At 37.6% G+C, this 26,101-nt stretch overlaps 1 protein-coding gene and 1 pseudogene across 1 annotated transcript; both read right to left on the reverse strand.

Moving 5' to 3' along the window:
* Positions 1 to 86: 86 nt before the first annotated feature.
* On the reverse strand, positions 87 to 814 carry LOC122646400 (annotated as a pseudogene).
* Positions 815 to 1,889: 1,075 nt separating this feature from the next.
* LOC122646505 (dolichyl-diphosphooligosaccharide--protein glycosyltransferase subunit 2-like) lies at positions 1,890 to 24,071 on the reverse strand. Its single transcript, XM_043840077.1, has 20 exons — positions 23,946 to 24,071; positions 23,685 to 23,829; positions 22,751 to 22,943; positions 22,536 to 22,625; positions 22,161 to 22,223; positions 21,963 to 22,032; positions 21,689 to 21,753; positions 17,719 to 17,773; positions 11,444 to 11,559; positions 11,229 to 11,344; positions 10,417 to 10,486; positions 6,456 to 6,560; positions 6,263 to 6,352; positions 6,044 to 6,192; positions 4,516 to 4,627; positions 4,354 to 4,437; positions 3,287 to 3,367; positions 2,904 to 3,128; positions 2,320 to 2,442; positions 1,890 to 2,186 (listed from the first exon to the last, which is right to left on the reverse strand). The coding sequence occupies exons 2-20, from the start codon at positions 23,825 to 23,827 to the stop codon at positions 2,070 to 2,072; spliced, it is 2,067 nt and encodes a 688-aa protein (XP_043696012.1). The 5' UTR covers positions 23,828 to 23,829; positions 23,946 to 24,071; the 3' UTR covers positions 1,890 to 2,069.
* Positions 24,072 to 26,101: the final 2,030 nt, after the last annotated feature.

Raw genomic sequence — 26,101 nt, forward strand, 5'->3', positions numbered from 1 at the left:
GTCCAACTCGACCCTGTTGCAGCCCTACAGTAAACCTCCTTCAAAGGATAATAATATCTAAAATGGGAAGGCAAGGGAGCAAAAGGTGGATAAAAGAGGAGTATTGATAAACAAATCTCACTGTTCCTCAATAACAGATTTGGCATTACCAGCCATCAAGTCTCACTATTTCTCAATATAAGATATGGCATTTGCCAATCATTGCATAAACTCGTTTTATCTTTGTTAACCATACACTCGTGCAAGAAAACAGCAAGCTCATCATTTACCCCCCTATCCTCAAGGAATTCCTGAATCCTGATATGCATTCTGAAGCTCATCGTCCAAATCCTTAAAATCAGGTCCAACATAAGGCCTCGCCGACATTCCACCACGCCTAAGCATGAAAATTTTCTGAATCTCCATGGAATCCAGCCATGGTGAGCACACGAACTCCAAAACATCTCAACCCTCTCCCTTCGAGACATCAACAATCAAACTGAAGTGGCGCTGTGCATCCTCTACCTGACCAGGAACAGATACACTTCCGTCAAACATCGTAACCTCAATCTTAATATCTTCCTTGTTACCATACTTCCCTCTCAGTCTAATCCATTGCTCCCCCGGCCGATCTTCCACCGTATACGAATTGAATTCCGTTACAGGCTGTTTGGGAGGGTTCAGATTCGTATTGAATTTCGGTGCACAAGGGTTGTTGCTCCATTTGCGGATGAGATCTTCGAAACAGTGAAATCAGGGTTTTGGGTGAAGAAGAAAATCGAAATGCTCTACCCTCCATTTGGATCAATCGGACCATTTTGCACACTCTATTGGACTTCTGAGAGATTTGTAAGCCAAGACAAGGAAGCCCCGTACACCTCCTTCCCCCTATTCACGCCCTCCCCTTCCAACATCTCTTCTAACTCACTCGGTAACCATATTAAATTAGGGGAGAATGTTCTCTGTGCCACAACGCAGCCTGTGCCCAGGCACATGGACAGCCTGTGTAAGAGGGCAAAGTGATCATTGCGCCCCACTCCATGTGCCGGCATAGGCTTCTCTACGGCACAGAGAACAGCACCACCATTAAATTAGAACCAACTAATGGCATTCATACAAACATAAGAAAAAAATAAATTGAAGGGAAAGGGACTAAGGGCTGCAGAATGGCTGATCAATTTGCAGATTTTCTAGAAGATTCAAATCGAAGGTAATTTACTATAGAAACTCACAGAAAGAAAAGGCAGAACAAGATATGCACATGCAATTTGGTTAACTTCTTGAGTGAGTTAGAAGAGATGCGGGAAAGGGAGGGTCTGAATAGGGAAGGTGTACGAGGTTGTGCCATCAGGGAAGCGCCAGAAGTGGAGGCGAAGGTGCGATGAAGAAGTGGAGGCGAAGGTGCGATGAAGAACAGGTGGGAGTAGGGTAAGGGTAAATTTGAAAATATTTTCATCTTAGAATAAGACCAACCAACAAAGTACCCCAAACGTCACTTCTGAAAAATGGGTACCTCAGAAATCCTTTTAACAAAGATTGGGCATCTCAGGTGTATTACACCCAAAATCAATTCTCCAAAGTTTTAAAAAATGTAAGATGTCTAATTGCATGTCTTCTTTTAGAAATCTAACTACAAAAATTTGCTTCATAAGAAGTTAAAACAAATATTTTAAAGTTTTACAACAGGAGACCAACCATTTTATGTTGATAATCTCTAAAATAATGCAGGGGAAGTAAAAAATGTCTCCCTACTTCCATTCATTTTTATGTCAAAACAATCGAAGCTTTTGTTATTTTGTTGTGGGTAAGCTGAACCAACTTCTTTTTGTTGTATAGCTTTAAATTGATCTAAAATATTAAGTAATGTGCAGCAGAGTACCTGATACAGAGAGATGAGGAAGGAAAAAAACATCCTGATAAACAACTATGTGAAGCGAGAGAGAGACAAAGAAGCCTCCTGATAAACAAATTGTATCTTTGTTGTGAAGCCTCTTTACTTCTACCAAAATAATCTTTAAAGATAAATCATCTCATCAGTTCCTAATAATACAAAATTGAATCAAAAGTGATCTTAAGAGTGAACTCCCTCACTAGGAGGATTTCAGCTTTGCCGATGCTGAGGCATGGTGAGATAATGCCCTGTGTCCGACAAATAACAGAAAAGCTCCCAAGAACCCAAGGGCCTTCAGTGTCGTGAACAAATCCAACTGCAGGCACCAACAATAATATAAATATTATGCATTCACACCTAATAGACTCACAATAAATACATGCATCGAATAAGGAAGAACGATATAATATGGGATTATGAGATGATAAATTATCAACAAAATGACCAACCTTCAACCAGAAAAGCAGGTAAAGCAAAAGAACAGATGCAATGCCAACATGGAAGAGGGCAGCAAATGTAGCCGGTACGGCTGAAGTAGGGAAGTTCTTTAAGTTCACTCTGAAACATAATAACTGCAAAAGACAACCAAAGCTTGTTAATAGATATGACCGGTGTAATAAGACAATCAGGAAGACAAGTAAAGTAATCTCCTAGTAAAAATGAAGATAATGCACCATAGCGCCTACAAGGACTTCATCAGTACTGAAAGACATTGCCAACGAGATGAATTGTTTAACCAGATTTCATGAATACCACAACTACACCACTACTGACCACACTGCAATAAAACTATTAAAATTGATGAACCAACCCTCATGATACAAACAATTAATGATATTATTCAAGAAACTATGAAAAATAATGGTAAGGATAAAAAAGTACATAATGTTAGATAAATTGACAACCTGAAGACTCAGATTCATTAATCCAATTTCAATTCAGCTTCCAATTCAAGAAGCAAAGGAAAATTATTAGTGAAGATCTAAGAGGGCCTCGAGTGAAACCACATCTAAGATGTAAAGTAGAAACGCACCCCAATTAAGAAACCAATGAATGGTAGAAGCGTAAGACCCGAGAAGACAAGAGCAAGCTCCTTGGGCGGAAGTTTCTCTGGTACCCTGAAGATATGGGTTATTTCCTGTTTGGATCCATATCTTGAGTAGGGATCAACAGATTGTGGAGGAGGGCGTGTTGCCTTTTCTGGTGGCTCTGGTAGATCTAACTCAATATTGCCCAAATCCTTCAAGAATGAGTTTTCCTGCAAAATTACAAACATCGACGCTTAGTTATCCACTAAAAATAATTTCCTTTTTTTACACTTCCATTTCCTGGACTCCAAATTTCTTCACTGCAGGTTGTCACATCATTTTCTTAAAAAGATAATAGACCACTGAAACAAACAGAGAGAGAGAGTACCATGGCAGCATCACCAACAGTAAGTTGAATGTCATATCTTCCAGAGAGATAGTAGAACTTCTCGACTAAACTGAGGAAATCCTACAAGCCAAAGTAGTGTATGAATAACCACACACATGTATATTTTTCAAACAAAGACCCAATGGGTAAGATGTAGTCAAATGGATGATTCATTCAACTGAGTTTTGCCCATGGTGAACCCAGTGCACGAGGCTCCCGCCATTGCAAGGTCTGGGGAGGATCCTAATGTATGCAGCCTTACCCCTGCTTCGCAGAGAGGCAGGGGTAAGGCACCATGAGTTTTGCCCATGCCTAACCAAAAAAACTGGGGCACACCAACAGCCACCATGAGTTTCAAAAGAAACTCAAAAGAATACCTACCGTAACCATAATTGTCAAGGCATCGCCTAGGTGGTCCAGGCTGTTTATAGGGTCCAAGGCAATAGCACGCCTTGTTGACACTAATTTAAGTTTATTTTTTAATGAATATAGTGATATAAAATCCTATAATATGTTTAATATATGTTGGTTTTCTCATATTAAGTCATTACTAGCATAATTATATAAGGATTCTATGTTGGATATAAGCACAATTATATAAATTTATCGATGTTATATTACATATAGTCATATACTGCACACCTAAGCGGGCACCTTGTCGCCTCGGCACCCCTCCAACACCGTGGGTAGTCTAGTCGCCTTGACCACTATGACCATAACGATATTTTTTGCACTATTATCTTCTGAGGGCCATTAGCAAAAATACATGATCATTTCTAATTTATTTACAATTTCTTTTGACATCATTTACAAATGCCTTCTGTAAGTTAGAAAATTTCTTAGGATCTTCTCATATAATGTAATAAAGTATTTTTAATGTTTTTTGAGAAAAGACTATGATGCTGAGATTTATAAGAGTAGCCAACCACTTAATCAACCAAGTTTTCATGCAAATGTAAAATGCTAGTTGGATGCTTAAAGGATTCAGGATGTGTCTCACTTAAACAAGTGAGCAAAAAGTTGAAGTGCCAAAACCTAGTCATCAGGAGTGATGGAAGAAACTTAACTAGTACTATCTCAAACTGTTTTCCAGAATTCCCCACCACAAAGATATGCTCAACTTTGGTTTCATGTCTCAACTGAAGGAACACCTGCAGGCAAATAAATTTCTCAAAAAAGTCAGCATGAGGAAGCATCATTCTTGAGCAACCAAAAAACAGACCACAAACCTGATGTGGCTTAAAAACGTGGCCAAGAGGAGTCGTCAACTGAAAGGACAACCGCAACTTCTGCAGATGGTTTGCTGACAGTGACACACTGGTTTCCCCTGATAAATCCAGTCTGAATAAAACAAATGAAGCACTAGGTTTAGGTTTCAGTTCTTCGCTAAAAAAATCATCAAGTCACACCAGCACTAGTTCCTTTGTTTCACAAACCAATTACAGTTTCAGTTTTTCACAGTTTTTTATGTACCCTGTATTTCAATTGCATCTCTATTTCTCTCCCAAATTGACCAGAGCCATGATCTATGTGGTTCGAGGTGAATAAAGAATAATAGTGTAAATTGGAATTCAATAATGCACAAAAGGTATCCCATATTACGGACCCACTCCAATGCATAGTTAACAAATTCACGAATAATTTGGGAAATAATTCGGTTTGGGCAAAATTCAGACTGAATCCAAACAGGTTCGAAAATTCCTGAAAATTTCACATTTTTTTATAGTTTGCAAATAAGTCAGGAATTGAATAATTTGACCTGAAAGATTCAGACCCCAATTGAGAATATTTCTACTGAGTTTGAAAAAATCGTAATATTTGAAAATTTAATAAAGTAAAGAAAACAGACCCAATTTTTGAAATCTTTTCAAAATTTTACTAAAAATTCAAGGACATTGAACTAAATTTTTTGTTCTAAATTTTTCCAAACATAAATTATTAATTCCCGAATTAAGTCAAATCCGACTTTTTACTGAGTGAGACTCCATCCTTAATGCACCAAGACAGCATCGAATAAAAGCAATAAGTTGGGGTTAAGTGGGCTCATACTTGTCAACTCTTCTTCAATAGAGTCTTGGATTTCACCTAAAATATCATTATTCTTTTTTTTTATAGTAGAATATCATTATTCTTCTAATCAAGTTCACCATGCAATGCCTGCCAAATATTTTTTTTGGGCAATGTTGTTCATAGCTGTCAAGGCCTCGCTGAGTACTTCTATTCATAGTTGTCAAGGCCTTGCCTAGGCCACAAGGCAACCTGGGATGCCCTAGGCCACTGGTCACCTTACGTGTCAAGGTACCCAGACCAGACCAAGGGGGAAAAGGAGGGGAAGGATAGAAGAAGAATAATTAGAAGAAAAGGTGGGAAAAATAAATAGTTGGTTTTTAAGTTGGTGTCCAGGTGCCCAAACCAGACCGACTGGCAGAATCGCCTTGATGCCATGACAACTATGATACCGTTCATGAGGCAAATCAATTCTTTCTTTGCCAAACAAAAATACAAATATTATACAGGAAATGGTATTTGCATATGAAATAGTTAGTTTTCCATCTAATAAAATCATATGATGGCTACCGTGCTTGTTATCACTCATTGGAGTCATTAGACCGTTGTTAACACATCTATGGGCAACAGGTATATAAAACAATTTCGTCACATACAGCCGAAACACAATTAATTGAAGCACATGATTCTATGAAACATGTCAAACAGAAAACAAGGAGTAAGAGTATTACAGAAAGATGAAGAATTTACTTTTGTTTGGTCTCAATACTTCCAAGGTCACTATCCAGCACCATAATTTCTGCTTTGTTAATGTTGATGACTCCAGTGAAAAACACCGTCACTTGAGACTGGCCTCCAGTAGCATAAATTTTCTTGTGCTCAGGATCATGAAGCACAACCTATAACAACTAGGTTGTCAGATCCAGGATTATGGAAAGATCAACATGAGGTAAAAGTAATAATAATTACCTCAAACACGAATATATACTTCCCAATATCAACAGTCTTTGGCAGGACATCCAAGGAATGAATTGAGCTTTCTGGGTCAAATTTGAGTTCCTGCATCATACAGAAGTCTAATACGACCATACTAGTACAAGCACACAGCCACACGGAAACCACATGCACTAAAGAGAAACAAAAGGTAAAGGCAGTGCAGCACCTTATTCTCAATTATGGGAGTATCTTTTGAACCAGAACTGAAAGCTTTCACAAGTTTCACTGTTAACGGAGGTGAATTGGATCCTAGAACAGTGTTCACTCTAACCTGGCAAGTACAACCATAAGCATGTTCAGATGTAACATAACTGGAAGTCAATGGAAATAAAGAACAGCAACGCAAGTCAGCTAAAGTGAGAGTCAATGATCAACAAATGAAACTGAATAAAGAAAGGTAAGCCTAAACTATGAGGCAACGAATGTACATAGAATACCGAACTATTCCACTTTTCGAAAACTCTAAATGAAAGAACAAGAAAATCATGGTACCAAATCTAGGGTGGAAAGATACAAGAACATCCACAAAGCCAGAGCCATACAGAGGAATCAGTTCGGTCAAGCAAGGTGCCAGAATGATTCAGATATTCAGATAGGTAGACTTATCAGTGAGAAGATCAAATATTACAGCATTACAAAACATCTAGACAATTCAAGCCTTTTGGAATAGCTTCTTGGTGTGGTTTTGAGTTCTAGTATGGATTCTAGAAGTTCACAAGAACTGGAAACCACAAAGTAGATCAAGATCCAAGTTGATTTTTTTTTTTAAGTAAAAGCAGCAATCTGCACAAAATTCAGAAATTTAATGCAATTTGAAAAAAAAAAAAAAATTCAGTAATTTTGGCAATTACAAAATGCTACCTGGACCTTGTACTTTAAGAGTAAATGGTTTACTGATTTCAGAAATTAGAAGAGATGGAAGCAAGTTAGGACAAAGAGCGAGGAGGGGGCGGGGGGGTGGAAGGGCTGTAATTTGGTATATACCAATTAAACTAGACTGCGAACTAATTGTTGGAGTTGCACAGGTCATTGGAATAGTACTAACCCAAAAAATAATATGCCAATACAAACAGGGAAGTTATGATTGACCTCTACTGTTGAAAAAAAAAACAGAAACAGAGTATCAAACTCAATTCAGTAATCTAAGACTCAGAAAACTGGAATGCAGTTTCAGAAATTTAAAAGTTATTGTCAACAGACACTTAACTACCAAAACCGACAGAAGTCAGAGCTATGATAAAGGATATATGTTTGAATATATGAAACTGAAACTTGAAGCAAAAACAGGGGTTCTACCCAGGACTAAAACCAGGGAAAAGGAGGGGAAAAAATAAAGAACAACAATAGAGGAGAGGAAGAAAAGCAAAAGTGAGGAGGGAGATGGAAGATCTCACATGAGAAGAGGACTCAGGTCAGAATCATCAGACAGAAGAAAGAAGAAAACTATTCAACCAGTGGTCACACAGCAGCAACTAGAAAAATTCAATTTCTTTTCATTCAAATCACTTCACATTTTTTTTTTTGGTAAAACATCATTCAAATCACTTCACCATGAAGGGTGCTTACATTCATATCTACTGTGCTAACAAAACCAATTTTGACTCATATTTTGGAGTCCCTATTACAAAAACAATTAAAAATTCAATTGAACTCAACCAATACTACAACCAATGTAATCTCCTATGTTGTCTTAAATACTAACACCAGAAATAAAGTCCTATAGACCCCACCCAAAGCACCAATTTAAATTAGCTTTAATTACACTACTAGCCCCCAATTACTCCTAAATGACTAAACTACCCTTGCTGGAAACCGATGGCCCAATTCAGGCCTGATTTAATGTAGAAATCAGTTCAACTAAGAACCAACACTACAGTAGGATCGATGTACTGATATTCTCAGGCCTTCATGTAACAATCGAACATCAATTCCAGCGGCTGATTCAATCTTTCGAATGGTCTTCAGTAGATCAGCAACTTTCAGGGCAGAACTCTCACTAAAATTGATTGGAATAAAAGATTAAAAAAAAAAAAAAAAAGGATAGTTTGGATTGAGCCTCTCTCTCACTCTCTCCCGGGTCTCTCATCCACGGCCTCTCACCGTACCTGTAACCTGTCTCTTACAGCCATTAACAAAACAATAATCATGATTATAAATCGTAATTCTCCTTTTGGCTATTGGGAGGATTACAAAATAGAAACCAGACGAAAATAGAAACAAAATCTAACTAGAAGGAACAAAGGACTGAAATAGAAACTCTAGCTATTGACTCAATAACAATGTAAGAGAATAGAAACTAATGAACAAAGTTGTCCATATTTTGTACTCCATGAAAGCTGTCCATGTGCCCCCAAATCACTGTTCATGTGAACAGTAACTCACGGTACTGTTTAGTGTTTACGTGAACAATAACTCATGGTACTGTTCACATGAACAGTATTTTTAATTTTATTTTTTGGGAAATTCTGTCTTGGTCCCTTCTCTTCTTCATGCTCTTTCAGCTGTAGATATCTACATCATGGTTCTCCTTGGCTTGGGCTTCCAAACTAGATAATGTTTATCCAGTCAGGTTCTTCAACTGCATCACTTCTATTCATCCCTCTAATTGTTCCATTCAAGTTAAGCCTTATATTAATGCTAATTCAAGTTGATACCCAGAAGTATCACCCAAAAGCACCACTCACAAAGGAAAATAAAGGACTACTGGTTGGTCATTTCTGAATGAAAGAATTCAAAATCTTGAAGTCAAAAAGAAAAGAGAGTCACTGGACCAGGCAGTTGAGGAGGATTATGAAACTTGAAATGGCCAATCCAAAGTCTGCACCATCTAAAGGACATCATGGATCAACCACCACATGGTTCAATCAGAGTGGTAACTAGCAAACAAATTTATGCAGCTCACCTAGAGTATATATATAACACTACAAATTGGAGGTACAGGCTCATACACAACAAGATGGAACTCCAAGGCCTTCAATTTACAAGCACCATTAAAGAGATCCTCTACACCAAAGATCAAAGATGGACTTGACCTCATGACTGACAAGACCTCTTGATAGGACACAAAAACGTATTTTCTAGCTTATAAAAAGAAGTCTAGCCACTAGTGCATCACAGAAGTTGTTCAAGTCCCATCCGATCTGCCATGTGGCAGACATTTGGGCCACCTTGATAAGCTTATCAAGCCGGCCTGTTCTGTATAAGTTTACCTGTTTTAGATATATTACTTATTTTATATTTGGGCATAGTTGTCAAGGCGTCGCCTAGGCATCCAGGCGCTTTGGTCGCCTTGGTTTCCTAGGCGGGCACCTTGGACGCCTTAGTAGCCTACTTGGTGTCACCTTGATTTTTTCCCTCTCCACCGCCGTGACAACTATGATAAAAACAATCTTGCAAGTAGAATTTTTTTGCTTTTCAATTTCATTTCTTTAGACCTGAAAACATGGACCATGGCTTATTATAGTTAATGTACATATTCAAAAAATACATTACAATGTAATTCCAAAATAGTGGTTTCTAACACCTTTGGAAAAAGGAGAGACATATATATATATATATATATATATATGTGCATCTATTTTCACCAAGTAGGTGAACTAAGAAGTTGTAACCTCACTTTTTTTCCATTGTTTTATTCCAAACAGTTATTTAATGCAGGGGTAATCTTGTCATTTCACATGGAAAATTACTTCTTTTTTTTTTTAGAACAATCACATCTTTTGAAAATGGCACAATGATAAGTCACTTTCAACTTATTTTGAAAACTATTTTTACTAATGACTATTCTTTTGCTGCTGCCTATTCCCCACCCTGCAGGGAATCTGTCAAGCATCCATGGCTGAATCCATATCCACACATATGGTCATCAATTTGTCAATGGGGAGTACGAATCTGGGTAACAGATCAGATAATCAAGTTTCCTCATTATCTGATTCGAATCCAAAGCATGCTGACAGCTTTATGCCTCGACTTAACAAAGTAATAATAAAATAACTATAATGCATTATTAATTAATGGAAGAAGTCACACTTGATCACCAGAACAATTTTGAGAAAAAGAGGAACAAGTAAAAAAACCATATACTATCAACACCAAGACAATGGAAAAAATGAAACCAGATGACCCACCTTTAGTAGGTCTTTCGTAGTCAAGGAATGCACAGAAGCTGGGAGTGAAAAAATCAGTGGAATGAAAAACCTGTAACAAAAGAAATAAAATTGAAAATGGTTTCATATAAAAACAGAAAAATACCAACAAAAACAATTAATGCTCAAATGTTCAGACAGTTTCACTTAAACAGCAGACTGTACTCCAAACTTTTAATATTCCGCTAAGTTATTACTCAGGAGACTAAGCATGAATAGAAACCAAGAAAACCCATATATCACACCCATGAATATTCAAATAGAACAACTCTTTTAACGATAACAACTCAACTGCATCTAAGCCTATCACAAGTCACAACTACATGGGATTGGCAACATAAATACTGTTTTTCCATTCTATTCTATTTCAAAGACATATTGTTTGTTAACCCAAAGCCATCCAAACTATTCCCAGCACTTCTGCCCAGGTAATTGCCAGTCTAGCCCTTTTTTTACTCTAGCTCCTCCAATTGTACGATATTAATCCTTAACAGTGTATTCAATGGCTTTCATTATAAATCTCCAAACCATCTCAAGCAACTTTCCCTCAAGTTATCACCTATCAGAGCAATTCCTATGTCATTATCTGAAAGTGTTCATTTCTTATTTTATTTTTATTTTTTTTTCTGTTTTTGCCACTAATTTTAGTGTCATAAACATGCTAAATTATCAAGCAAAGAAAAAGCAATTGGAAAAATTAGAATGATCTATTTAAATGGTCAAGGAAACAAGGCATAAACTATGTGGATCATTGAAGGTCAATGAAAGAAGAGAGCATCACAATTATTACTTGCCTATTGTTCTCTAAGCAAGCCAACGAATCTATCTGGTCAAATAAGTCTTTGGCAGTGCCAGGAACTCCAATTCCAAGGAAAAAGTTGGCCAAACCCACGATTTTATCACCTGGAAGCTGAAATATTCAAAACAAAAGTGTAAGAACAGAACAAAAGGGGAAAAATTGGGATCTACAAGAAAAAAAGCTAATGCAACATCTAATGCATTAACTCACATTCAGGCTTCCAGATGTAACGGCTGCAAATGCTGTTATGCCACGTACTACCGATGCAGTGGCCGAAAGAGGGCCTTGATGCTCAAGTTTCTCATCAAAGTAGAAGGCACCATCATCTAAAGTAAGTGAATGGAGTCTTATGAGTAAATAATAGCAACTAAATATGCTTACAGAAAGCCTGGCAAAGCTGACTCATTCAATTCATCCCTTGATTCAAACAAATGGTCTGAACATGAAGGAATTGAGTTTCACTTGTATCTTCAAACAATTAATGAATATTTTTAAATAACAAAGAGGAATTTGAGATGCAGTTTTCCTATTGGTAAAAGTTCAGGAATGTGGGAGGTCTCATGTTCACGTCTTTCCCACATCAAACCTAATCCTCAGAAGGGCCAAATATGCCCATTTCAGACCAAATTTACCTATATGACAAAAATGTCAATGACAAGCCAAATTCATGGTCGCCTAGGCAGTCGCCTTGGACGCCTTGTTCGCCTAGTTGGTGTCGCCTTAAACTTTGGCCCTCTCCACCGCCTTGGGTCGCCTAACCGCCGTGACAACTATGTTTTTGGCAGCTCAAAACAAATATTCGGAGGACTATAATTATATCAGTCTGGGGGCAAAAACCAAATTAATTAGGAGTCATATTTAAGAAAGGACATGTTTAGGCATCTCATACCCCTGTTTTGGGACTTGATGTGGCATGCTAAAACCCTAGTTAGGGTTGTTGCCTTGCTATGGAACTAGGTGTTGTTACATTGCCACAAGGCTACTTCCTAATCCCAAATCTCAGAATTTTTTGATCTATATTTTTATTTTTCTCTTTTTTCCATGATTTTTTTTTTATATTAGCTAGTTTACTGCTATTGAAATCCAAATAAAGACTGGGCTGAGTTTTATCTATCGAGAGTGCTGCACATTCACTAACGTACAGGTTTGTTGATATCCGTCTCCTCATACAATCTTTTCAAGTGATTTCAGTATATTTTGACCCAACTCTCTCAGGACATGTTTGATTCGGTGAACCAACTGGTGGTGTATCAATGGATACATGAATCTTAATTTAAAAAACTGTTTGGTTCAAATTGTTGGCGAACGGATTCCGATTCATAAATCTGGGTGATTCCACTTTTTCTATGTAAATGTGCATCTATTTTGGGTCCACCTATACATATCTGATTCACGAAAATCTAACCCTACTATAAATACCTTTTTTGTTTGTGAATCTACAATGATTCAACAAATTATCGGGCACTACCTCTCAACCCTCGACTGGTTCGACTCCTGCGAAGGGAAGACTTCTCCAACCCTCGACTTGTTCGTCTCCTTCGAAGGGAAGACCTCTCAACCCTCGATTGGTTCGTCTCCTGCGAAGGGAAGACCTCTCCAACCTTCGACTGGTTCATCTCCTGCGAAGGTAAGATCACTCTCTCTCTCTATCTCTCTCACTCTCTTTACGCTCTCTGTCTCTCTCATTATCTATCTCCATCTCTCTCTCTCTCGCCTTCTCTATCTTCGGTTTTGTAAACCTAGGGGTGGAAATTGTAGGTTAAGAGTTTTTTTTTTTTTTTTTTTTAAATTTGAATTGTACGTGATTGGTTCTGATTGTTCTCAATTTTTTTTTTCCTTCTTCTACTGGTACATCTGATATGTGCAATTTATGATGAAGATTGCACGCAAGCTACATGTCCCTTCGGCTCTTCTATGGATTCAACCAGCAACTTTGCTTGACATCTACTACTACTATTTCAATGGCTATAGTGATCTAATTGCCAACAGAAGTGATCCCTCTTATTCTATTGAGCTCCCCACGCTTCCATCTCTCACCTGTCGAGATCTTCCTTCCTTCTTCCTCCCATCAAACCCTTATGCTTTCGCCCTCAAGACATTCAAACAACAGTTTGAGACCTTGGAACAAGAACCCAAGCCAGTTCTTGTGAACACCTTTGATGCCTTGGAACCCCAAGGATTAAAAGCTATTGAAAAGCTTAATTTGGTCGCTATTGGGCCTTTAATTCCTTCGGCATACTTAGATGGCAAAGACCCATCTGATAAACCCTTTGGAGCAGATCTATTTAAGGGCTCAAAGGATTATATCGAATGGTTGAACTCAAAGCCAAATTCTTCTGTGGTTTATGTTGCTTTCGGAAGCGTTGCTGAGCTACCCAAACGGCAAATGAAAGCCATTGCTAATGGGTTATTGCAAAGTCGCCGACCATTCTTGTGGGTTATTGCAAATTGCAGGTTAGGGTTTTTTTCATTAAAAAAAAAATTGGATTGTACGTGTTCTGTTCTGATTGTTGTCAATTTTTTTTTCCTTCTTCTAATGGTACATCTGATATGTGCAATCTATGATGAAGATTTTATCCAATCTCTAATGAGTTAGCTGTGCAATCCATGAGATCTTTTTTAATAAGGTAGCAATGCTTGAGGTATTCTTGGGAAGAAATTCTCAAGTTCGACACTTGCCAACTGCATAATCTGTCTCTGATTCTCTCTGCTCTACCTAATGCAGCCAAGAAGTATAATTTTTACTCCAATGCTCCCATGCAGTGCGCCAGACTCATGTTCTGATACTGCTACAAATAATTCCACCCCCTCTTTTTCAAATTCCCCTCTCTACAGTACCAAGATCAGCAAATTAACTTACTTATTTCATCCTCTGCCACCTTACAGTGAGTTCCTTTTTTTTTTTTTCCTTCCTAGTAAGAAAAGAATGTGAGAGAAATTTGGAGAGACAGGATAGAGAATAGCTCCATACTTTCTTTGCATTCAGTTCTTGGTTAGGCTTAAAATGGTTTTCTTAAGAGCACGTTGGTAATGAATAGGAAGGTTGATGATGAAAGGAAAATAGTAGAGTGGTGAGCTTGGTTTTCTAGCTGGTAAGGTGAGTTTGAAAATGGAATAGTACCAGGTGGAGAGAGAGAGAGAGAGTTGCAGATAAGATAGAATAGGAGGCCTAAATTGGATAAAACACCAAGTTGTGGGCCAAATCTAGAGGGACTAGGAAGGAAGGGTAGAGAGACAAAGAGAAGTGGTTAAGCTTATTGTTTTTGATTCTTTGGATCACTTCACTACAAATTAGGTATTTATAAGAGGGTAGAAGGCTTGTCTTCCCAATTTCTTGGTTTTGGGTGTGTAAAACCATATTTGATTTGCAAGGGAATGTTAGTTAAGGGACTAACTTTGTAGGTTGGGAGAAGAATGTGTTGTTCTCCAAGCAATTTTGTTGGGTCTTTGTTTCTAAGGCTTCTTGGGTATAACTTCAGAGCTACTGCATCTTCTCAAAACCTTCAAAATTTACCTTTTCTTTGTGGAGAAATGTGTAAGTTTGTTCCTCTCTATAGTTCAAAATGGAGTTTGGATTGCATAAGTATAGGGAACTTGTTAGGTAATGGAGAGGTAGAGTGTTAGAAAATGTAATTATTTGCTTCTGGGTGATATTTGGATCATTTTAGTTTATAATTTTTGAGTGATCTTTCTAGGATAAATCAATATGTGACTGTCTTATACATGTTCCCTCATGTACGTCTTTATTGTTTCTCATTATGTACTGTAGAATAACCCAACTGTAAAGATATGCCAAGTGGCATATGACCTCCTTCTTGATGACTAACTTGATTGCCCCAATGAACTTACTGCATTTGTTACTGTCCCCTACTTGAATTCACGCTTTTTAGAAGCTTATCTTCTTCTTACCATGGGGCTACTGTATAGTTGCCATGATTCTAAATACAAGGTTCTGTTCCATATTCATGTTTTAGCTACTGACCTACTTACAATACTCATGTTGAAGACTTAAAAGAGTTGCTTCTTTTTTAGAATGTTGCTGCTTCATTATGCAAACATCATCAAGATTCTGACTTTTATGAAAAGCCCTTGGAAAGGATGTGCAGAGGTTGGTGTAAAGCTTTTCAACAAGAAGACTGAATGGGATCAATGTAGGCTTTCACTTAATGATCTTACATATTCCCTTTCCAATGATGGCTGTGAGGTGAATATTTGTGCACTCAGATGCTACGAAAAACCCAACATTTAATGGTTCCATTCCAGTCACAATCTAGCACCGAGAATATGTTTAATTTTCTTGAGAAACTAAAGATATTTTGCTGTTTGTAGAAGACTAGATAATGGTATGATTGTTAGGTTTGAAGTCTGAAGACATAAAAATTTAAAAAGCAGAGGATGTTGATAGTTTTCCTTGTTTTTAGTGGACAACTACTTAATATAATTGGAAAACCTTCTCTCCCAACATGATGTTTCATTGAGCCTACCTGAAGCTCTCAGAACACTGGATGAGAACCTTTTTATCATTAGGATTTTAATAATTTTGTGAGTTGCATACAGTGCAGGCATTCACTATTATCATGTTTATTGATTAGTCAAAGGTTTGTTTTTCAGCAATGATCATTCAATTAAGATTAGCATTTGTCTTTTGCAGCTGTAAGGAGTGAAAACTAATATGATCTACAAACTAAGGTTTTTTATACTAATTGAATGTGGGAAAAAACTGGTTATTCTTGTCTACTTGATGGGTCTTTAGCTCAAATTGGTAGAGCACTTAGAACATGAGCATGTTCCAAGGGGACGGTGGTTCGAATCCACCAAGGCCAAACTCCTTTAACTACAGAAGATTGTGACCATTTCTTATAGTATATATGAACTAATTATATCTTATTATTGTAATGGATGACAAGGACAGTTATTGGATAGGAACTCTATTAACTGCCATTTTAATTCAAGTTTAAACATTACTTGCATGCAAATTTCTTCATAAATGTTTCATATTCTAGTCATATAGTAGCCAATGTGTTGACATGATCTACTTGAACCAAAAAGTTTTTCATACAGATTGAAGCTGAATCCAATTGACAGACTCTGGGAAACCAAACAGTTTTTCATACAGATTCAAGTTGAATCCAATTGACAGACTTAGAGTAACCAAACAGTTTTTCAGGAAGATTCAGTTAACAGACTCGGGGTAACCAAACAGTTAATCTGTCAGGACAACGGGTCAACTGGTGCACCACCAATGGATTCCTCACCAATATCAACGCAATCACCACTTGGTTTACGCAACCAAACACGTCCTCAAGGTTCTGATAGAGGGTCAGATCTCAACCATAGTTGTCACGTCGTCACGGCGATCCAAGTCGATGGAGGGGTGTCATGTCGATATATTGACATGTTGCCCGCGATGGCATTGCCATGGCGATCATATCGACCATGTTTTATTTTTTATTTTCTCTATTTTGAATGTCATTTAGTATGTTATAATATATACCCTATAACATCAAAAATTAACATGAAAGTGTACTACTAATCTACTATGGTTTAATTCATGAAAGTGTAATATCCATTAGTGTATATGAAATCATAGATTATCAAATAATTGATAGCAATAGTCTTGCCGATAATAAAGTTGAAAAATCATGAGAGTTGAGATATGATTCATATGAAAGTGACTACAAAAGTAACAAAACAAAAAAAACAATTACAAGAACGTAATTTATATTGAGTGAATAAAGCTAATAAACAACCCATCTAAATAAATAAAAAATTTGCTGATCTGAATATGTGATTGTGTATTAGTCAATAGTGTATTAGTGTTTTCTGTTTGATGTTTTTTTAATTTTTTTTATGTTAAGGAAAAAGCATTAAAATAAAAAATGGTTAAAAAAATTTATTGTTAAATAATTAAGTTTTATAATTTGAAACAACCATGTCGCCCGATATGACCATATGTCGTGGTAGGGCATCCATGGCGGCGCCATGGCGACGACATGGAGGCCATATCGGTCGATATTCTTACATCATCCATATCGGTGGTCGATATGCCCACTTCTCTAGCAATATGACGCCATGGCGCCGATATGGCGACGCCATGACAACTATGATCTCAACTTAGAAAAAGTAGCTTGGTTTCTTTAAAATACATTATAAGTTGCACTTACTATTTGAGATTGTGGCCTATCTCTTGTCGGATTAAGGGGTCGAATGCCTATCCTATATCAGAGATATAGGTCCCCAATTTACACTCATTTACAGCCTTTGTAATTTTTTTTAATCTTTAGAAACATTACGAATGTTCTATCAATTTTAACAATCTTGAGACATTGAATTGAAACATTATTTTGTACCCATAGAATTGACGATAAAAGTACATCGCATCAAATATCAAATAGATGGAAAAGTAGCAATAAGCAGACAGACCAAAATAATGCAGGAAAACAAAAAGATACCCAGGGGCCAGGGGTAAGGGAAAGAACACATACCGTATCTCTCAAGACTGTCAAAAAGCTTTACTATGTCATTTTTCACTGTACCGATCTGTCAAGAACAAGCACACTTTAGATCATATATAACATCGGAAGCTTCACAGTACCACACTAATAGCACATTGTAATATGAGGGCAGGCCATATGTACAATTAGCAGATTCGTAGTTAAAATGGTCATGCAAGAGCTTCTTCAGTCAGTAATGAGCTTAGAATAAGATTCTTTGCTTTTGCCAATGCTTAGGCTTAGGAGTAAGGAGTTAGACCTATTTCCTTGCCAAGGATTGAAGTATAAATACATACTGTCGTTATCTATACTTTTCTTTCAAGCAATGGGGAATCCAGCAATAAACCGGAAGGCTCAGGTCTTTCTCAGCCAGAAAAAGGGTTTGGAGATGTGCGGAGTTGGGTCGAGGAGGCCAACTAAAATGGAATTTAGTCTTAATAAATCGCTTGGGAGCTCCAACAATTATGTGTATATGTAAACCCCAGAACAGAAATTGTTACAAAGATACCGATCAGAAAAGAATCGAAATTGATCGATATCTTTCTCGAAACTAAAACGCAAGGAGGGGGATGCCAAAGGCAGCACTAGTGACTGGAGTGAAGTCGTAACAAAGTAGCTGTACTGGAAGGTACGGCTGGATCACCTCCTTTTCAGGGAGAGCTATACATGTTGGGTATTTTGATTTGACACTGCTTCACACCCAAAAAGAAGCAAGCGAGTGAGCGAGCTACGTCTGAGCTAAGCTTGGAGATGGAAGTCTTCTTTCGTTTCTCGACGGTGAAGACCAAGCCAGGATTCGAACCCGGAACTAGTCGGTACTAAAAAGTATTTTTGTGCTTTACCAACACAGAATACGGTGGAAAGCTAGAAATTTCTAAGTACCAATCCACATCCGTTGGTATCAAAGTAGCAGGACCCTCTCCTACTTCCTCACAAGGGAAGCATAAAGGGAAGAGAATGGCTAAAAAGGCCAAGCTGTGGGCTCTTTGGGAGCACCTTGCTCATTTATGTTCAGTTCCCTATTACAATTAGGCTAGGTTTAGTTAATTTCCAGTTTACGTTTAAAGACCAGAACCCTGCTTGTATTAGAGATTTGATTTCTAATTAAGAGGTTGTAACTGGTTTAGTCACTTTCCCATTCCAAATTGGTTTCTACGTATATTAGTTCTATAAAAAAGCTTGTACAATGCCCTTTAGAGGCCACAAATTTCAGTACTAGAGCAATAAAATTTCTGATTTGTTTATCTCATGTGCTTTCCTGTACAAGTGATGCAGATAAGTCACCAGGAGGGCTTATTTTAGTGGAAATAAGCCTTGGGTTGGGTTACGTATGCATTGGGCCATTGGTTCTATGTGTTTTCTTTGTAATGGGGGCCTAAAATGTGGGTAGAAAGTAGGCATACGGGATTAGGCTTAGTAGTAGCTTATTTTCACTCCTAGTTCAAGTAGGAATAGTTAGTTGTTAGTTGTTTTTTATTTCAGCAAAGTTGTAATAGCTTTTAGTACTCCTATTCATATTAGGAGTTTGCTTTCAGTTTTCGTAGTTGGAATAGGAATTTATATTTCACTCTATATAAACATTGTAAGGCTGCTAAAGCCATTCACGATTTCATTAATTGATGATTTGAGAGCATTGAGCCCTAAGGATCTGTGAGTGAACGATTGGGGGGATTACCAGCCCTGAGATAGGTCAACTTCTTCAAATTTTCTTCCCCCATACTCTGTTTGCCACCAGATTGAAGCTTGTGTCTGAGCTGTGATCAATATCCAACTGTTGTGGCTGTTTTGATTGCTAAAATTCAGAGGGTTATTGGTCTGTCATCTACTGCTAATCTTCCATTATCAGGTGATTATAATTCTGAGTTTAATGTCAGTTCTATTGGTTCAACCACATCCCCTGTTTTCTAGTCCCTTTCAGCCAACATTGTTCATCTTATAAAACCCTATCCCCAGCCCTGTTTCACATGCAACTTTAGGACAATGTAGCCTCACCCTAGAACCCTACTTGACCACAGTTTGGGGCCTCCTGATTTCTGTTCAGATTTGGGGGTTTTCAAGTTAGTTATAATTCAACCATCTGATTTCTAACATACTTTAGGGCTTTGAATTAAACTGCTGAGATTGAGGTCTCATCCAAGTTTCAGGCCAATCCACTGGTTGTATTGGATTTAATTTCAATTTCACTATTTCTGGGATCTCCGCCCGTGAGATGACTGTTTCCTAAACTACAACCAAACCACTCATCGGATCATTCCCATCTTTTAAGGCGTTCTTATCCTTCCTATTACTATTGTTTCCCATAGTTTGGTGTTATTCTGAGAGGTTTGAGTTTTCATTCAATTTCCGGGTTCTATCTGAGTGGGGTTTATGACCTGGGATCCTATCCGGGAGGGTTTACAGTTTTTCCTACCTAACCCCCACCAACAAGCCAAGGTGGATTCCTCAGTTTTTAGGGTAGATCCTCAGTGACCTTTTACATTCAACAACAGCATACAATAAGGTCAAGGTTGAGTTTAATTACTAGAATATGATACTGATAGTTCTTGTTTACGTTCTCTGCAAACCTAGCTTCTAGATTGAACGATTCTGCTGTTCATTTCAATTTTGAGTTGTTCTTTCAATCCGAGATTCCATAATCTCCGATTCTATAAATCCAGCTGCCTTCAGTTTTAAAATCCTACTACAAGTTATGTTATTGTCTGCAAGTAAATACCTGAAATTTGACCAGAACACTCTCATGTGAAGTTGCACTAATCAAAACTACTGAGATTTCAATCTCAGTGGTGCTCCACAGTCTGATTACATGTTCTGAATCTTAAGTCAAATATCAGACTCATAGTATCTAAAACCAGACCAGGAATCAAGCCAAATGGGGATACTTCTTCACTATAGTGGGAGGTTGTTGCTTATTTAGGATATAGTACAGGGGAGGTCTGATAACAAGACTAGAAGTAGCATAAACCAACTAATAATCAAACTGGCTACTTAATTGACCTACAAAAGACTTAAAACAACTCCAAAACTGACTAGAAAATTTCCAGCTGTGTTTGGAGTCATACACCAACTAGGACTTGACATAATGAAAGAAAGTCAAATCATAACATGCACTTGTAGATTCCAAATCCAGCCTGAACTAGGACACATAAACATAATCGAAATAGGAAAATAAACTGATACTCAAATAGAACTTTACAATAGTCTAGGAATAGGATTCCCAGTGAGACTAGGATTTCCAGAGAAACTACGAATTCTGAAATTCTTGAAACTGCAAGCTATTCCTCTTCTCCTGCCATTGCTACCGGTGCCTAGATACTGCATCATGTTTATCTAAGAATATAATGACTCTTGTACAATATCGGTTTTGTTGTATGAGCTTCCAAACAACACTCAAATGGTTTTCACTTAGCCGAAATACATTAAATTATATGGATCATTAGTTCTTTCTTTATTTCAGATTTTCCTACAATTTTTTGCATTTTTTGCCTCTTTGGGGAATCATTTTAAATCCAACAATTGATGATTCAAATCCTGATCCAATTCAACACCAGCTCATTGGGATTCTACAACTCGATTTGGCATTGGAAATTATGGTTGTACAAGTTTATAATACTGTCAACAGCATGCCTGAATGTTTCTGCAACTGTTATGATCTTAAACCACAACTATGCACAATAAATCTCTATATCCAAATCTGCCACCAGTTTCTGGTGCCTTTAAAAAAGGGAGTACCAAGTGCACGTGGTTCCTGCCACTCCGGGGTCTGGGGAGGGTCATAATGTACCATCCCTTATAAGGTTGCTTGGTTTCGTGTAACAATCAAGAAAATACAGAAGAAGATGATGCATGTGTCTGATACCACTATTCATATGCCAATCAATCCAGTAATATAGATAGAGACTCGCATCAGTTCTATATAACTAATAAACTTTTTAAAGTCGATTTTTGCAGAAAACACCCTCACCATGGATTGATCAACTTCAGACGAAGCTAGCAAGACAACTCCAGCAAGTGCTTCAAGTGCTAACCCTACAGAAAAAAATAAGACATCAGAGAGTGAGGAACCTAAATTGAAAAACTTAGAAACGAAATTTATCAAAAATTTAACTCAGCTTTCACAAAAAATAAATAAATAAATAAATACAAAAATACAAAAACAGAATAGAACATAATAGACATTCAAATCCAATATTTAATCAAAACATTAAAATAAAATCACAATGCATCCAAAACTATACCAGCAGCATAAGTACTAGACTCAGCACCACTAGAGCTATATCGCCATCTTCCATCACTCTGGCTGAGGGCCTGTCAACAACAGATAAATAAAATTTTATCATTGGCATGACAGGTCTAGTCACTGTAAATGGAAGACAGAAAACGGTTGTCCAAGAGCAATAGGACAGTAAAAATTAAACTATATAGGGTGTTGAAACCTTAATAGAATGAAAAATTCCATCTGCATCCCCAAGATGTACATTGCTTCCAGAGTCCTCAGCCTGCAACGAAGTAGAGATAAGAAAATAGACCAAAAGCTTCAATTTTCTTCAAATGAAACATTGTGACCAGGCCAATGAGGTTAATAAGAAGGATAAGTTACTTCTAAGCACAAAATAGAAATAGCACCAATTTTGAAGAGAAAAAAAAATCATACTAACAAGAAGACATAAGTAAGCAAAAACCGTGCAACTGATATGATCTTCAAATTGACTTGTTCACCCTAAAGAAAACTTTACAAAGGGAACAGAAACAATAGTACAATCTGCTGCCACACCAGGAACATATAAGTTGATAACCAAAGTAGAAATCACCTTAATAAGAGCCAAGCTTCCAATTGAATAATAAAGGTCAACTAACGAATTTGCATCCTTCACAACTGCTTGAAGTTTTGAAGCCATAACCTTGGATATAAACAGATAGCAATATCTATCATACATACAGCCATCTCTATAAAGATTGAACAAAAAATGGATAAAGCTCACAAGAAAGTTTCTATACAACCTCATGCCATCAGTTAGAAGAATACCTCAAAATTATCCACATTAATATTGCACTGCAAGATACTATTAACTCTTAAGGCATAAAACATATCCTTTGGACTTGAAGATGATTGCCCAAGTTTTTCTACAACAATTGAGCATGTTTCTTTATTTGTATCAGCAGCCATTTTTATGCCAAGAACCTGAAATGTTCTTAGTGCTTCATATGCCTCTTCCAAGCTGGTCAACAGTAAGATTAAGTCAGCTATTGAACAATTACTTCTCATTAGATTCAAATAAGTTCCATATAATGACATCAAGCCAACAGGAAGACAGGTATCATGAAATCTCCCCCCCCCCCCCTCACCTCCACAAAAAACAGGAAGAAAGAAACCTATCACAAGCCACACACCCATAATAAATCAGATAAGAAACCACTCAACCGCACTAAAACACATCACATTCTCAGGGAGCTTCCTCTGAATTAAAGATAATGCTAACATTATTTACAATACAAAATGTATGAAACCAACCATACGACAACATTCTCCATCAGATCCTAAACAAAGTACAGCATCAGTTGTTTTTCACATACAGCATCCATACTCAGTTAAAGAATAAGACATTCAACCGTACTAAAACACATCACATTCTCAGAGTGATTCCTCTGAATTAAAGATAAATGAAATTTTAACAGCAGTAATATGAAATGACATTTTCACAATATTAGACGTATAGAACCAACCATAATACTAAATTCCCCACCAGATCCTAAACAAAGGAAACATCATTTGCTTTCACATAGAGCATTCTCAGAATTAACTGTATCAAATCAATTTTCAAGTTATCATTTATTGACATTCCAATTACAACAAAATGTATCAAAAGAAGATCGCTTTACATCAAAAACCGAATCAAAAAATGAACAATCACATAATCATACAACAGAAAAATAGGAGGTTTAGTTAGGATTTATCCAACCTTCTGTGAGATCCATCGACCGCTGTGAAAAGCTCTAAAGCAGCTGACCGATGACTATCCGTTGTAGGTCGAAAGATCGCGGCTTCGCATAGGGATAGTGAGAGAAACAGAATCACAACCAGAAACCCCAGATTTCTGGCCATTCCTGCAGAAAGCAGAGAAAAGACAGAGAGAGAAAACGAGTGAAGTATCTGAACTTTCAGAGTATAAGGAATTTTAAGATCTAATGATCCCTTGAAATCGAGGGGTTATGGATTTTACCTTAACAGTGTTTCGAGCGACTTTCGAAGTCTTTGAAGTCGCAGACTTTGTGGTGGGACTTCGGTTCTGTTCGGGTCTGTGCGGAACTCAAATAAAAACCTGCTATCTGCGGCAATTAATTCCCCCGAAAGAGTTTCTGTCCGGGAGCGTGGGGGCCAATGGGAACAGGGTTTCCACCTTTCATGGGGGTGGGGTGATCATTTTGCGTCATCTTGTGCCTTATAACAAGAACTGTTCTTTAAGAGAGAATCCTTTTTTCCTTAACTCTCCATAAAAAATGGAAGGGGGTAGGGACCAATGGGAGTCCACGCAGAAGCATCAATAGGAACAGGATTTCCACCTTTCATGGGGGTGGGGTGATCATTTTGCACCCATCTCGTGTCTAGGCGCAGGAGTCATGTTTTCGAACAAAGTTTTTTTCCCTCTCTCCACATCAACAAGGGGGGGACCCAAAAAAATCCTTTGCAGTGCCCTAAATCTGGCAATGCACTACGATGCGGGTCTGAGAACTCAACACGTGGAAAAGTTGACATCCAACAGTGCTGAGCTCAAGAAGAAAGAAAATAAGAAAAAAAATGCCTTGCCTCGAGCTTGCACCGTTGGATGAAGCTTCTTCCACATGTTGAGCTCTCATGGCTGCACTACAGATCACCACCAAATGCCTACACTGCTGAGAATCTTAATGGCGTGGGGGGCAATTGTGTTAATCATTATTGGAAAACTAGGTTTACTTAACCAACCCGTCTTAACTTCGTGACTAAGTCCAACCTATTGATTCAGGGTGGGTTCACATTTTTTTAATTAACCCAAAATAAATATGTATAAATTAATAAAAATAAAAAGGGGGCGGTTTTCATGCACGGTCGTGCATGAAAGGAATCTTTTACACTGGATTTTTATAACCATCAGATTAAAGTGTTCTAATCTGAACCGTCCAAGAATAAAATAATTGTAGATAACTCCTATACGGTTATCTTTCAATACCTTTTCAAATACTTGTTCTATACTTATCATTAATGATGATTAAAAAAAAGGGAATTAGAACGGTTAGAGAAAAAAAAGGGAATTAGAAAAAAGAAGTTGTTCCGTTCTCTGCAACTCATTTTTTTCAAGTTCTGTACTTTTGGCCTGCAACTTCGTTCTCTGCAACTCTTCTTCCAAACATCGGTTTATTTCATCTCGATCTCAACTCTCAATCGACCACACGAAAGGTACTTGGATCCATTGCTTAGGGGCTTTCTCACGGTACAGGTAACCTATCATTTTCCACTGCCTATTGATCTTTGATATATCTGAATCGTAGAAAATCACTCCCTTCTTCATAGAAAAGAGTAGCAGGAAACTTGAAAAAAAAAAAAAGAGAGATCTTTGTGAGGCTTATTGAACTCCAATCACTCCCACGTTTCTTTTTTTGGTGGTGTTCTTCATTCTGAATGGTTCTTCTCATCCACAGAATCGTCTGGTCAACTGGCCAAGAACGAATATCAGATCTTGACCAATTTGAATAATCCTTAGTTCATTAGATTCATTTATAAGTTTGTAGGAGATCAATATTTCTCTGCATTTGATTGTCATCTAATAATCTTGAATTGCATTCCAGGGGTAGGGGTTAAATCTTAATTTTCTGCAAATTGTTCGCCCCCTGTTAGATTTTTTCATCTTGAGGGGTCCTGGGAGTTTTTTTGCTTCTTCCGTGAACAGTGAACACTAAATGGGTGAAATGAGAGGCCCCCCCTAATGGGTGGATTGATCTCAATACAGATGGTTTGAAGAGATCAAACAGGGCTCGATATAGACAAGAGGCCTATTTTCGATTTGGCAGGAGGTGCTAAACCATCAAAATCTGTTATTTAATTGTAGCTTGAAGGTATAAGAAGGGGTCTAATAGAGACAGCCGAAAGGAAAGGGGGGGGGGGGGGGGAGGGGGATACAGAAAGTCGCGATCTACCCAGATTCTAAGACTGTAATTCATTACATTAAGAGGAAATCAAGAGTTCCATGGGAAACTTGATGGCACCTGGATCAAATTGAGCACCTATTTTGGGATATTCATTTCTGTTTTATGGCCAAATATTCTCTGTGCCAGGGGTGCAGGATTCACCCAAACACATGGGGGTGGGCGAAATAACCGCCTCGCCCCCCTGAATGGCAAAATG

The sequence above is a fragment of the Telopea speciosissima genome, chromosome 11 (assembly GCF_018873765.1).
Source record: "Telopea speciosissima isolate NSW1024214 ecotype Mountain lineage chromosome 11, Tspe_v1, whole genome shotgun sequence".
Classification (NCBI taxonomy): Eukaryota; Viridiplantae; Streptophyta; class Magnoliopsida; order Proteales; family Proteaceae; genus Telopea; species Telopea speciosissima.